The sequence below is a fragment of the Pinus tabuliformis genome, chromosome J (assembly GCF_031772625.1).
Source record: "Pinus tabuliformis cultivar Carrire ecotype Pingquan chromosome J, CPIR1, whole genome shotgun sequence".
Classification (NCBI taxonomy): domain Eukaryota; kingdom Viridiplantae; phylum Streptophyta; class Pinopsida; order Pinales; family Pinaceae; genus Pinus; species Pinus tabuliformis.
Window position 1 is genome coordinate 1,437,086,711 of NC_142295.1, and position 15,062 is coordinate 1,437,101,772.

A 15,062-nucleotide genomic window follows, 5' to 3' on the forward strand; every position below is an offset into this window, starting at 1 on the left:
GGACACTATTGGGTACCAGTGTCCCATAATGGCCCTGCTCTTGAATACTTTACCAACATACTGATGCATCTTCCAATTCCTTTTGTTGTTGCAAATTATTGCAGTCAATTTCAACCACTCAACCAAGCATTTCATGCTTTCCTGTACCAAGCACATAATTTCCATTAGATTCAAAATAAATTGAAATAACTTCAAAACATACCTTATTGGTGGTTCGTCAATAAGGTATACTTGTAATTTTGTTTACTTCCTGTCACAACAAGTCAAACTAACTGTCTGATCAAGTCATCATGAATAACCATGTCACATCCGGTTAGCTCAAACTCAACCATCATAAATTAAAATCATGAATCGCATGAAATCCTCATAGACCATAATCGCAAATCACATGTAATCATCACAAGTCAGAATCATAGATCACGTGCATAATAAAACTTAAATAAAATATTGATACTTATCCTTCATCGATCCTTACTTCTGCCTTTTTTCTTTCTGTACACACACCAGATCGGTTGCCACACCCAACAATCACCCAGTGCCTTCTCCTCAACCATGTGCACATACACATAGTGTGCATCACACACATACAACCACACATGACATACAACACCATGTGTTACACAGTAATTTGTCACTGCCTTCCTGTCAGTCACCCTGCTGTGCCAATCACTAAGCTTCATGCCTTCTGAACTGGCCCAAAAAACCCATTCTCCTAAAGTTTTATTCACCAGCGCGTCTGTTTGCAAAATGCCCGCGATGACTGGCGCTCCATAGTGTATCTCGCGCGCTGCCAGCTCGGAAGGACATCACTTTTCCGCGCTGGTCGCCAGCGCGCCTTTCCCGTGTTCTTCCGCGCTGACATGACTATCCTAGTTATGTGGACGCGGCGACATCGCGCCAGTTTCCTCATAATCCGCGCTGATCCAGTTTGGGCGAATTTGTTCAAACAACCAGCCTTCCAGATAACTCCAGGTTTGGTTGTTAGCTTTGTGAATGTCGACTCCCTTCTATGGCATGTCTGTTCGACCCTTTGCAACCATTTCCCTCAAGGATAAGCTCATCCTTCCACCCTTTTAGGAGGCTCCTTCTCCTATATAAACTCTCACCATTACCATGAGCAGCTAGTTAGACTTAGCTTGGAATAGCTTGGATTGTACAGAGCTTGTAGTGCTCAGATTGCTGCTATAGGTTTGGTGTGCTAGGTGTGGAAGTGATTGATTGCTTAGGGAAGGTTGTTTGGTACTATTTGTGTGAGAGAGAGAGTTGTTTGTCTTGGGAGAATCATCCTCAAAGGTGAATGCTTGAGATACATGCTGACTGGCCCCTCCTGAGAAGGTTACCGACGTCAGAACATTTGGTTGTATTCTTCTCTATTCTAATTAATAATAGATGACTGCTATTATTGTTCCATTCTCATTTGTCTATGCAATGGTTAAATGTGAATTACATCTTTTCTGACTGATGTATGGTTGCTTTTACTAGATTTCACGCTTGTGTTTGTTTCCCCTTCGTGTATGCAGGTATCTATTCGCGGAGATCGTGGAGGATTGTGACCAGCCGAAGCGGAGGAGCGAAGGCAACATCTCTTCGTCAAACGACAACGCAGGAATCCAAGTAGGTGCTCATTACCTCTTGTTTAATTGTAATTAGGAACATGCGTAGCAGCATTGTGTGATTGTTGCTAGACCCCTGCTGGGCTAGTAGGGATCGCCTCTATCCGTAGAGGGGATTTACCTCTCCAACAATTTGGCGACTCTGCTGGGGACCAGCCTTTTTGTCTCTTGAGTCCACTTTTGTGTTTGGCTTTGATTGATCTCTTTTCGAGTTTTTGGGATTGTCTCTTTTGCTTATGAACTTTCTGGGTGTTTCTGGGAAGCATCTTTATTGTTAAAAGGCTCTTGCCTTTGGTTTGGGAAGTTTTTATTTTTGGCCTTCCTTGTTTTTTGCTCTCAGCGCGTTTTAATTCCGAACAGTCGCGCTGACGTCGCGACCCTGTTCTTTAGTTTTCTTTTCATCGCGCCTGTACGTCTAACAGTCGCGCTGACCTCGTTTTCAAAGGCAGCGCGCTTTATTCGTGTCCTTCCGCGCTGGCATCGCGCCCTCGCTTCTTTGTGGTTTTTGTCATCGCGTCTGTGTGTTTTATTTCCGCGCTGACCTTGTTTTTCTAAGACAGCGCGCTTTATCCCTGTTCTTCCGCGCTGACGTCGCAAAGTTGCTACAGGCCTCCCCCTGTCAGCGCCGAGTTGCTGAAGGCTACCCGCGCTGATCCTGTAAAATTCATTTTTGACCAAATTGGCCTCTTGAACCTCTTGCTGTGACTTTCCCTTTTTCTCTCCACCTGTCTGATGACTTGTTTTTCATTGTCTGAACTCTGAACTGCTTGATTGCGGAGCTTGGTTCCATAGGGTTCCGTTTTTGCTCAGTTTTTAAGTTTGCAAATACCTTCCCTTTTTTCTTTCGCTGCTTGGTTCATGTTTCCATCGTTACTTTTGCAATTGCTGGGTTGTGTTGGGTCTCTAGTTGACTGGTTGTGACTCTCGTCCTTCGGGTGTTCGCTTTTCTCTATTGATTTCACACTCTAGCCCTAGGACATCTAGAGGCCGTGTGTGTGTCAAGCCTACCGTAGGGGATCTTGTTTGCTTGTTCGACCAGCCGATTTCAGATTTGTTTATGCACTTGTTCAGTGATTGTTGGAGTGTTTGGATTGTGTTTCCGAGTGGTCTTTCGCTTCCTCCTTGCTTGCAATCCTCGCTTGTCTTGCAAGAGCTTAGATCACACAGCTCGTGCGGATTTTGTTTTCCTTTGATTTGGAAGCTTTGGTTGAGTGTTTCGGGGACTTTGTGTGCTTTCATTAAGTAGTTTACTTGGTGTTCCGGTTCCTCCAAATTCATTTAGATGCTTTGTGTCATTGAAAAGAAATCAAACTAGTAGCTTTGCTTTGAAAAATTGAAAAGGAAAAGAACATTTCATTGATTTGCATCTTCAAAAAGAAAAAGTTTCCTTTCCTCGTTTTAGTTGCATTAAGTTGCTTGTTTGCTTCTACTTGTTTTGTTTGGTTAAAAATTCCTTGCCCTCTCGTAGCTAGAATTCATCGAACAAAACGAAATTTTTTGGCATATAGATTGCATCTAGGTAATTGTGAGCGAACATATGATAGAGCTTGAAATCGAAACTTAATCTCAAGATCAACTGTAAAATGAACCAAATGAATCTAAAAAACGCATTGGAACTAAACACAAATATCTAGAGGTCTAGGTTAGAGACGTGTTCCGGCGTCTTTAAACATAGTCACTGTTGTTTCACATTAGGTTGGGTGATTCCTCCTTCTGTGGCTCGATAGTGGTCTAACACGGACTGCGCTCCCACGTACCGTCGCGTATATAGGGAGACCCCACTAGGCTTTTATCCTTTATCCATAGGAAGCCGAGTCGGCCGCCCTACGATTCGCAATGCAGTGAACACAGCATTCACGAAGATTGACCACCCGTACCCTAAAAAGTATTCTGTGGTTTTGCGAAAAGTTTGGCACACCCTCTACCTAGAGTTCCAGAGCAGTCACTTTTGATCCTTTTCGGACTCCCTAAATGAAAATGTGCCTGTGAGCGTCTTGTCACTTCGTGCTCATTAAACATTCGAAGGAGACTGGAGTCATCTTTTCGTCCTTTTCTCGACTCCTGAAACATGAAAAGGTCAAGTTTGGTTCTTGTGTCTTAAAATTAATTTGGCCACGATAACATCACCTATTTTAGATCTTGTGTGCGATAGTTTTGAGTAGGGTTTTATCGTTAGTTTCCTTTAGGTTTTCTAAGGGGTCTGGTCATCCTGGCTGACCCATCAACTCCCGGTCTAAGTGATCAAGGTTCTCCGTCCTCTGTTGCTCCAGAGGTACCAGTTGTAAGCGGTACTCTTCCCATTGTTCCGAGTATCCGGCCTATCAACGTACGTGCCCCAGGCGACGAAGATTACATAGAGGATTGGAATCCCATCTGGGAGCCCGATTATACCCCCCGTACCCCTCGCACCCCTCTCGGTATGTCGTCTCCAATGTCTTCTTCCCACATGGATGAGACAGCTTCCAGCACCGGTGAGACACCCGTGGTCACAGACATCGAGACCCCGATCCCGGCTTCCTCTCCCCTCCCTCCACGATATCAATCAGTGAGGGATAGGTATGCCGCTAGAACGACTTCTACTACTATATGGGATCCTAGTCTTGTTGCCTCCACTGGGCCTTTTGTGTCGCAGCCCCTTAGTACACCCCTTACGACAGGGCTTAACACGCCCGTCACCTCAGTTCCCACTCAACCTACTGTCTATGTAGCACGTTCGACTCCGGTCGTCATTGCTGTACCGGTTTCCTCGTCTGAAAACCCTCAAGATGGTTCCTTTGTTGGTGGAATTCCAGGATTAGGACCGTATGATGCTTTTGGGGAACCCATAACGGACCCGGATTACGAAGGTCCCTTCTTTTTCTATGATGAAAACGGTGAGTTCCTTGAGAGCATCTCAGGCCTCCCTCATCGCCCTTTCGAAGAAAACGAGGAACCCTTGAATGTCACGTACGATTACGCTACTCGCATGTTCATACGGAACCGGGATCCTCCCAGGCAGCCCATAGGACCACCCAATCAAGGCCAGCCATTCTATGTGCAAACCCCCCAGGGGCAACCACTTTATGGCCCGCCTGACCCAGGACAATCTGGGGGCCCACAAGGTCAACCTTACCAGGAACAACCCATGGGCATTGGAGGTCCGCCATATCCATATCAAAATCAACCCACTGGACAACCAGAGCAACCTTCTTTTCAACAAGGCCAACTCGGTTTCCAGCAAGGGTACCCCTCTGGACAAACTGGCTCAGTTTACAATCCTCCAAATCAACCAGTAGTCCAGCAAGGGTATCCTCTTGGGCAGGGTGGACAACCCTATGTACAACAGGGCCAACCTACCGCCCAGTCTGGTCAATTTTCTGGGCAGGGTGGACAACCCTATGTTCAACAGGGCCAACCTACCCCTCAAATCATGAATCCTTCTGGGCAAGGGGGGCAACCTGCTATACAGCAAGGCCAACCCTCTGCTCAGCCCATACACCAAGGAGGGCAGCCTGCCATACAGCAAGCCCAGCCCTCTTCTCAATCTGTTCACGCTAGGGGACAAACGGGCCAACCGTCTATACAGCCAAATCAACCCGTTGTCCACCCTCATCGTCAACCTGGACAAGCTGGCCAACCTCGACGTCAACCAGCTATCTAGCCAATTCGACCATCCGTTCCGCGAAGACAACCCTTGGTGGCACATGGACAACCTGGTGCCCAGCAAGGCTACCCTGCTGGCCAACCAGGTCCATCTCGAATCCGACCAAGTCAACCTTCGGGACATATGGTTCAACCCCAGCCGGTTCAAGGACATTACTCTGGTCCTCAAACTCAAACAGGTTATCAACCCTCGTACCAAACGCAGCCTGCCTACCAGGCTCCGTATGGGACCCAACAGTCATCTGGCTACCAGCCACCCCAGGGGCAAAATCAGTATACTCCTTATCAAAATTATCAGCAACCACAGGTCACTCCTTATCAAAATTATCAATATGGTCAACCTGTCGGGCAAGCCGCTAATACATGGGGAGCTGGGGGGCAGACACAGGGACAGCCGTCCGCATATGGCCAAAATCGATACGGACAAAACTCCTACGGACAAACTCCCTATGGACCAGGTCCATCGGGACAAAATTCCTACGCGCCAGGTCCTTTTGGGCCGGGCCCGTCCGGACAAAGTTCGTGGGGGCAACCCCAATCTGGGTGGAACCCTAATGTCGCCTCGAATCCGCAGCCACAGATGTCCTTCAACCCGCAGCTACCATTTTTGGCAACGTTGGAACTACCTGATGTGTCCAAGTTAACAAATGACCCTATTTTGCATAATCCATATTGGCCACCGGTTCCAACCAAAATACCAGGTGACTGTCCAAAGTTCGACGGCAAAGTCGGAGAGGATCCTCAGGCCCATGTAATGACTTATCACCTTTGGTGCTCATCTAACTCATGGCTTGATGATTCTATCCGACTTCGCCTCTTCCAGAGGACTCTCACTGGTTCAGCTGCTAAATGGTACATCGAACTCAATCGCGGCATGTTTTCATATTTTAACTCGTTGGCTATGGCCTTTTTAACTCATTTTCAGTTACCCATTCGGTACGAGACTGGGACTCATCTGCTCACGTCTCTAAAACAGGACACGGCGACGCACATCTCTGATCATATACATGAATGGAGAAGGCGCCGTCGCTTGATTAAATTTTGGATCCCTGATCAACTCCTGACCGACTGGTTTACCACGTCCTTTGTCCCTAAAATTGCCAAAGATATCGCAATGGGGGCGTGTGTAACTGAGGAGCAAGCAATCGCGCGAGCTCAATACCTGGACTTAGTGTATTCTCAGTCAGGTACTTTGTATGAGTATTTGCCAGATGCCCCGAGGCACGGACAACCCAAAGCTCCACCAAAGCCTTCTGTTGATGGAGTTATCGGTTCCGTAAATTCATCATCTAAGAAATCGACCGCGAATCCTGGGAAGCAGAAACAAAATGCCTCTAACGAGAATGCTTCTCAGAGCCAATCTATTCCTGGGAATACCTCCGAGGTAAATGCCGTTCAATCCACCGCGGCAGACAAATCCTCGAAAGGCAAAAAGAAAGGAAAGGCCAAAGAAAAATCTGGACAGCCCAAGCAGAACCCTCCTAAACCTCCTTCCGAGGAAGGAGCCAAACGGAAGCCTAAGTATCCTTGTCTCATTTGCGAGGAGGATCACTACACCAAGGATTGCCCCAGGCGGTCCGAGGTTAGTCGGCTTTTGAAAGGTGCTCCAGGGTCCCCTGCCGTGCTTAAAGAGCCTTTCCCGTCCCAGCAGACGCATCAGGTGGCAGATCCCTCTCAATCCTCTTCCTCGTTTGGTTCTCAAGTGTTCATGGCTAGAACCATCCCCATCCATGTCACGACTCGAGCGAAAGATTATCCATCTTCAGCCGGGAAAGAGCAGGAGGTTCCCTCCAGCGCTCCTCCGTCCAGTTCTGGTCCCCTTCACATTGAACGGCCCAGCACCAAGACGATCCCCCGACCCCCTCCCAAAGGTGTACTCAGGAAGTCATCTTATAACCCCAATGCTCGTGCTGCACAGCATTATAGCATTGTCGAGGACTTAGCTCAGGCTCCGTCTGCTATGTCCGCATTAGAAGTCCTCCAGAGCTGCCCCTCCCAGAGGAAGTCCCTGCTATCAGCGATTGGTGGCATAGACCCGGCAGATTCGGATTTAATCTCTTTTGATCTCAAGGGTTTTACGCAGAGATTGCCTCACCAGGTGGCCTTCCTTATACAGGTTCTCATCAATGGCAAAACGATCCATCGTACGGTCATTGATGAAGGTGCCTCAACCTGCATCATGTCGGTTGCTTGTTGGAAGGCTATTGGTTCCCCTGCTCTGAGCCAGTCTCCTACCACCCTAGAGGCTTTCGATGGAAGAGAATCTCGTCCATATGGTATCCTCCCGCGATTGCCTATCTCTTTAGAAGGGAAAACGGTAGAAGTCGAGGTTGAAGTCGTTGACGCTAATCTCACTTACAACCTCCTCCTTGGACGAAGCTGGACATATGCCATGCACGCCATGGCTTCCTCTTTGTTCCGTGTCGTTCGTTTTCCCCATCAAGGGAAAATCGTCACAGTGGACCAGCTGTCCTTTTTCGCTTCCTCTTCTGAAGGGAATGTGCCTTTCGTAGAGCATACCTCCAAATCGCTAGTGAGTGTGGGTGCTGGATTATTTAAAGATCCCTCCCTGATGGGAGTCTTTCCCCTCCCACCTCCAAATCTCGCCTCTGTTAACATGATCGCAGTGCGTTCCGATCCATGGGTGCTCCCTCATTTGAATCAGGAAGACTCATGGGGCGAGATGATGCCGTTGAGTCCCGCCGAGCTCAACTACATCGAGATAGTCGCTGCATCGGCTCCACCTACTGAACCTGCTTTTCCAAGCAGTGTTCCCGATTCATATGACCGCTTCCCTTGGTTGGGAGAAGAGGCCACTTTGGATCCCCTGAAGGAATCATTTCCCTCCGACGAGGCTATCATTGAGACTATGTCTCCCGAGGAGCTCCCTTGGTCAGATTACCACCATCGCTCTTCGTTTCTCCCTCCTCATTCGGAAATGGCCACATGTCTTGAGCGGTTTGCTTCATGTGTCCCATCTATCCCTCTCCAAACGCCTGTTCAGTTGTATCAAGTGTCTTCGGAAGGAAACATGGGTAACATTACGCAAACTCTGGCTATCGACATCTCTGTCAAAACAGGGGTTGTCGAAAATATTTATATTGGAGTCACATGCACTCCTGAGGAAATTCAACTTTATACCGATTTATTTCGTGAATTCCGTGACGTTTTCGCATGGTCTTACGAGGAAATGCCCGGCATTGACCCCAGTATCGTGGAGCACGAAATCCCTACTTATCCCAGCGCTAAGCCTGTTCGTCAGCGTTTACGCCCTGTGCACCCTCGAAAGGCTGTAGCCATCAAGGCCGAAGTCGAAAAACTCCTTCGAGCTGGTTTCATCTATGCCATTCCTCTCACAGAATGGGTATCTAATATAGTCCCTGTGAATAAAAAACAGGGTACTATTCGGGTTTGTATTGACTATCGCGACATCAATCGCGCCTGTCCAAAAGATAACTTTCCTACGCCTTTTATTGATCAGCTTATCGACGATTGCGCAGGAAGCGAAATTTATTCATTTATGGATGGCTTCTCTGGTTACAACCAGATCAACATAGCCCCCGCAGACCAGCACAAGACTGCTTTCATTTGTCCTTGGGGCACCTTCGCTTACAAGAAGCTACCTTTCGGTCTCAAAAATGCCGGTGCCACTTTCCAGCGTGCGATGTCATATGCTTTTCATGATATCCGACACATCATACAGCCTTACCTGGATGACCTACCAGCTCATTCAGCTAAACATCAAGACCATCCATCTCATTTACGCGAGATCTTTCTCCGCTGTCGACACTACCGTATTCGACTCAATCCGCATAAGTGTGTCTTCTGCGTAGAATCTGGCCGACTGCTCGGGTTTATCGTCTCCCGGGAAGGTATCCGTCTGGACCCCCTTAAGGTTGAGGCCATTTTGAATCTTCCTCCCCCTGCCTCTCTACAGCAGTTACAGAGCTTGCAGGGGAAAGCCAATTTTCTCAGACGATTCATCCCAAATTATGCCGAGGTGGCTAAGGGTTTCACGCGATTATTGAAGCGAGACACGCCCTTTCGCTGGGACGCTATCGCTCAACAATCTTTTGAGCGTCTTAAAGACCTTCTGGTCTCAGCTCCGCTCCTAAGACCTCCAAATTACCACCGTGACTACACCCTTTATTTGGTCGCCGCCGATACCACCATCGGCATGGTTTTAGTGCAAGACGACGATGATGGCACCGAGCATGTTGTATATTATCTTAGCCGCAACCTTCTGGATACGGAAACTCGCTATGCATACGTCGAGAAGTTGGCATTGGCAGCTGTCTGTGCCGTCCAACGTTTCCGTCATTACATCCTGTTGCGCACGACGACCGTGATCTCTGATTGCAACCCCATGACCTATATTTTGTCACGTCAGTTGCTGGGGGGAAAATACTCAAAGTGGATCGTAATCCTCCAAGAGTTCGACTTGGAATTCACTGCAGCCAAGTCTAAGAAATCGCTGGTCTTCGCCGAACTGCTCTGCTCCTTACCATCTCCGTCTACACCATCTCGTTCAGAGGAACATATTCCGGATGAAATGCTATTTCTCATCAGCACTCTCGACCCGTGGTACGGGGACATTATCGTATATTTACAAACGTCTTCGTTTCGTCCCAACACATCGAAAGATGCTCGACGACGAATTCGTCACCAAGCTCAACCATATCGTATCTTGGGCGATACCCTGTACCGCCTCGGCGTCGATTCTGTTCTTCGCCGGTGCTTAACTCTCGAGGAGGCTGAGCGAGTCTTGAATGACTGCCAATCCGGCGCTTGTGGCGGCCATATGTCCGGATATGCTACCGCTCAGAAGATCCTCCGCGCTGGTTATTTCTGGCCTTCTATCTTCAAGGATTGCATCCTTGTTGTACGTGCATGTCACGAGTGCCAGGTTTACCACCGGAAGATGCGTGCACCTGTTGCACCACTGCACCCTGTCATAACCGTAGGTCCATTTGCAAAATGGGGCATCGATTATACGTCCTGTAACCCTCGTTCGGCCGGGGGGCATGGGTACATTATCGTTGCTGTGGATTATTTCACCAAGTGGGCCGAAGCGATGCCTACATTAAACGAAGACGGTCATACAGCGGCACAGTTTCTATTTAACCATATTATCACTCGTTTCGGAGTCCCTCAGGCTATTGTTACAGATCACGGAAAGCATTTCCGAAATCATATGATGACGGAATTAACGACCCAGCTAGGCTTGCGCCAAGATAGTTCGTCACCGTACTATCCTCAATCGAACGGTCAAGTCGAAGCCGTGAACAAAGTTTTGATCACCATGCTTCAATGCACCATCAATACACACAAGTCGAACTGGCATCTTATGCTTTTCCCAGCCTTGTGGGCCTACCGGACTTCTGTGAAGGATGCCACCGGTTTCACCCCGTTTCAACTGGTCTATGGACTGGAGGCTACCCTTCCCGTCGAATGCGAGATTCCTTCATTAAAATTAGCTGTCGAGTTGCTTCCCAACACCACTCCGGTGGAGGAACGACTTCTTTACCTAGAACGGTTAGACGAGACTCGTCGTTTGGCTTCTCTAGCTATCGAAGCACAGAAGAAGAGAGTCAAGGCTCACTTCGACCAGAATATTCATCCTCGTTCCTTTGTTGAGGGAGACTTAGTACTGCTCTACGATCAAGCTAAGGATAAGCTGGGGGCAAGAAAACTCGAATCCATGTGGTTAGGTCCCTACATCGTGAAAAGAGTTTTACAAAAGGGCGCATATGAGTTGATTGATTATGAAGGAAATCCTCTTGACAAGCCCCGCAACGGGCTGTACCTGAAGAAATATTATGCATAACTTCGCGCACTCACTTTGTATATACGTGTGTTTTGTGTGTTGTGCATGTTTTCGTTTTTGCCTTGGTGTGAAAGCGTGTTTGCCTCTTATTGTGTTTTCTTCTTCTTGTGCAGATGTCTAGTGCACCTTATGTTGGTTTCGCTGATGACGCCTGCCGTAGTACTTGCAATTTGTCATCTGCGGCGTGGGTGATCTACAATCCTCAGGGAGAATTGTTAGACCTTCAGGGTGTCTGCCTAGGTCGTATCACTAACAACGTTGCCGAATACAGCGCTGTAATTGAATTACTTGCCGAAGCGGTTGACCTCGGCATCCGAGAATTAGTGGTGAACCTGGACTCCCAGCTGGTCGTCCATCAACTTAACGGGCGATATTCCGTCAGAGACCAATGCATACTAAGGTTGTACCTACGTGTAAGATTGTTGGAACGGAACTTTGATTATATTACATATCAGCATATTCCGAGACGATTAAACACATTGACTGATGCATTGGCAAATCATGTGTTAGACAGACATTTGCGGAACAGATAACATCATGCAAGAAGACATAGAAAGCATAATAGAGTAAAGCATATGTAAATAAATCATTTCAAGCATAGTTTGCATATGTGTGCTTTTAAACTTGCATTAAAAAAATATAAATTCATGGGTCATGTGTCGTGCAAATTCATACATAAGATCACAGTTGTACTGAACAATTGCATAACATAAACAAAACAACATCACATGTAACAATGATCCATCCAAAAACCGGTATGTATATATATATATATCGTGTGGCGCACTAAGGCGCTCAAAAATAAGTGTATATGTCCAAAATATCAGTACGTCTGAGTCATGTGTCTCAAAGTAACAGTGGAAATAAAGCCTAGGCGACTATTCGGCTGGATGATGCTCTCTGTAGTACACAGCTGCCTGTGCTACCCGCCTCAGAAGACGGTGCACCCTGGGTTCCACCCCCACTGTATGGATCTGATGCTGTAAGGGGACCTCTTCGACCCCCTGGTAGTCAGGCACTCCCTCCAGCAACCCCTCAAGGTTGCGAGCCACAGTCTCTGATGTGTCAACCCCTGGAGGGACTAAGGCCAAAGCCCCGGCCCCCTGTCCTTCTCTCCGTGCCGTGGCAGCCAGGCCAATCGGTCTAGTGGGCCCCACATCTGCATACCATGACATTTATTAAGACATGTACATAAAAAAAAATTCCAAAACATTACAAAACTCAAAAAAGTCAAGTGTTATACCTGCATCATCCCACTGTTCACCTGGGGGCAGCACCATATCAGGGTCATTGCGGAAATCCATACCCGCGTATGGCCAGTCCTCCACGAAGACAACCTGCTGATCTAGCCAGTCCCGGAAGAATGTCCCCCAGGCATGTGGCCGGCCGCCACCCCCGCGTGGCATGATGCGAGCCCATCGTGTGGCCCTCGTCTCCCGAGGATCCCTAGGAGCATCCACGGCCATCGTCTGCAGCCGCATGGCTGGCACTCACTCTAGAATGAGCGGGACTAAGATAGACCCGTAGCCGAACTGTTTCGTCTCCCCGCGACGACAGTTTCTCAGCTACCTCTTCATGTTGTTGGTCACTGCTGTGCACCAATCAAACACTGTAGGCTCAAGGCAATCAAGAGCTAGCATGAGGTGGGTCTTTGAAGCCTCGTGGTTGGCCATGCTTCCCGCTGCCCGGGTCACCATGAACAGGATGGTGCGGAGGACTATGTTTCCCACTGTGGGGATTGCTACTTTCCCACTCCTCGTCTTCTCAGCCTCCGGGCATACTCGAGCCATGAGATCATCTAGAGGACCGCCGCCAGGTCGCTGTCCCTCTATGATGGGCCTCGCACCTCGGCGTGACAACCCAGTCAAAAAGAAGATATCCATGTGGTCAAATTCGATATCCTGGCCCCGGATAGTGAATTTCATATCCACCGGGTTCCATGCCCTGATCAGTAGCTCGAGAAGATCATGCTGAGCTCTTAGGCGAGGTGTGAGGAAAAATTTCATAAAACCGCAAGCCCGCATGGCATTGCAGCAATCCACATTGGCCCAAGCAGCAATATCTTCGACATCGTGCACTCTTTCCTGCCATTGGAAAGCCATTACGTCCTGCACAAACCATGAAAAGAAATTAGAAGTGCTGGCATAGGATTTTTCACGTTCAAAATTGAAACAAAAAATCTTTTCCGCGCCAGCGCGGCTGTTTTAAAAACAGCCGCGCTGGCCATGGCGACCCTTCGTTATTTTTCGAGGTCAGCGCGGAAGAACACGGGTTTTCCGCGCTGACCCGAAGTTGGTCACGTTTTGTCCTATTTCGGCCAGCGCGGACCCGCGTGGGATATCCGCGCTGACCAAGAGCGCATCCATGCACCAAGAATTCGCCCGATTGGGCAAATTCAACCGTTAAAATCCTACCAAAAACAACCAAAATGCAGGGCAAGGGAACGAGAACCTACCTGGAAGAAGCGGTTCGAGAAATGGTGTCCGTACGGGCTGGAAATCACTCCGTCAACTTTCTGGCTTCTCCACGTCCTTCACGTCCCAAAATAGTAAAATGGTAAAAATGACTTATTACTCCCCCTATTTATAGTAAAAACTCATGAATCGTCATATTTTTTGGGTTTTTGCCATTTTTAACCATGAATTTAGCCCTGAATTTGTTAAATGCATGTTTCAATGTGTTTTTTGTACACATATCGAATGGATTTATGCGGGTAGTGCTCTTGTGCAGGTTCGAATAAAAGGTGAAAATCCTCATGGTCCTAAAATCACTTGGTCCCAACAATGTCGTCTTTGAGCTCTTTTCCGACATAAAACAAGAAAAGATGGCCGAGCCTCCTTTCAGCTCGTTAAAGGGAACGAGAGGCGGTCATTTTAAGCTCTTTTTTCGGACCGTGTAACTTAAAAAGATTGCCGGGTGTTTGTCGTTTCACACTCGTTATGGGCCCTAAAACGACGTGTTTTCGACCGCTTTTTTACTTTTTCGGGTCAAAAGCACTATTTACGAAAAGTACTCCTCGATCGTAATGGTCGGGCGGTTCTTTCAAGCATTGTTTTATACTTTTTCGGGCTCGAGAAGACACAACTGTACGAAAAAGGACCCCCCTGGAGTCTTCTTTTCTGTTGTCTTTTCAGGCTCTCTAAACAAGAAAAGACGCCGAGTTTTTCCTTTGTCAGGCTCGTTAAACACTTGATGACATCGGGTATTGTCGAAATGACACTCTTCGAGCACATGCTATCCCCGTCAAGCTTGTCATCCAAAAATAACCGGGGTACCTGCCAGAAATGGTGGGGAAAATGGAACTGTAATCATAGTCGTGTCGGCAGTATGTCGCTCTTGAACATGGCACTCTTCTGCTTCGTGTCTGGGTGGGACCATCTCATCTTGTTTTTCACTGGCCTCCGTGGGTTTGGGTTATCTTATTCGACCTCTCATCTACCCATTGCCATTATTACTATACCCTCTGCTCATTTGATGTCAAATACTGCCAAACCCGCTACAGTGCCGCCGATATGTTCAAGAGAAGTTGACCTTTGCAATAATACAACCTCATCTGCTATCTCACACAAATCATTCTTTCCTCTGTCTCGCGTCGATGATGTGGGAATCATTATGGCCCACCTTCGATCAAGGTCACTTCCTGTCGACTTCAGCTCATTATCCGGGAAGGTGACTTAGAGACTCCCTTCAGGTGCCTTAGAGCCTGCATGCCCTAATGGCAGGTTCTTCGTGTTCGACGCGAGGTTTACATCATTGGCCTCCGATCGAATGATTCCGTGGGTGTTCGACACCAGCTCATTGATTCACATGCCGCGGATTGTACCTATAGTACCTTGAGGGCCATTGTCATTATTGGTGGTACCTCTCGCGTCTGTTAACAATTTTCATCATTGACTGGTAATCAGACGATGTTCATGCATGTTCGACTTCAACCCATGTATTCACATGCTTGAACTTGTACTTTGTTCGGATCGGGACGG

At 47.9% G+C, this 15,062-nt stretch overlaps 1 protein-coding gene across 1 annotated transcript in view; it reads right to left on the reverse strand.

Annotated features, from left to right (window-relative positions):
- Nucleotides 1–12,563, reverse strand: part of LOC149232759 (uncharacterized) — a 41,053-nt gene extending 28,490 nt beyond the window's left edge. The window contains exons 1-2 of the mRNA XM_089381996.1: nucleotides 12,326–12,563; nucleotides 12,009–12,241 (exon numbers count right to left, since the gene is read on the reverse strand). Coding sequence (XP_089238122.1) covers nucleotides 12,009–12,241; nucleotides 12,326–12,563 — 471 coding nt within the window. The remainder of the gene's footprint in view (nucleotides 1–12,008; nucleotides 12,242–12,325) is intronic.
- Between the last annotated feature and the right edge of the window lie 2,499 nt (nucleotides 12,564–15,062).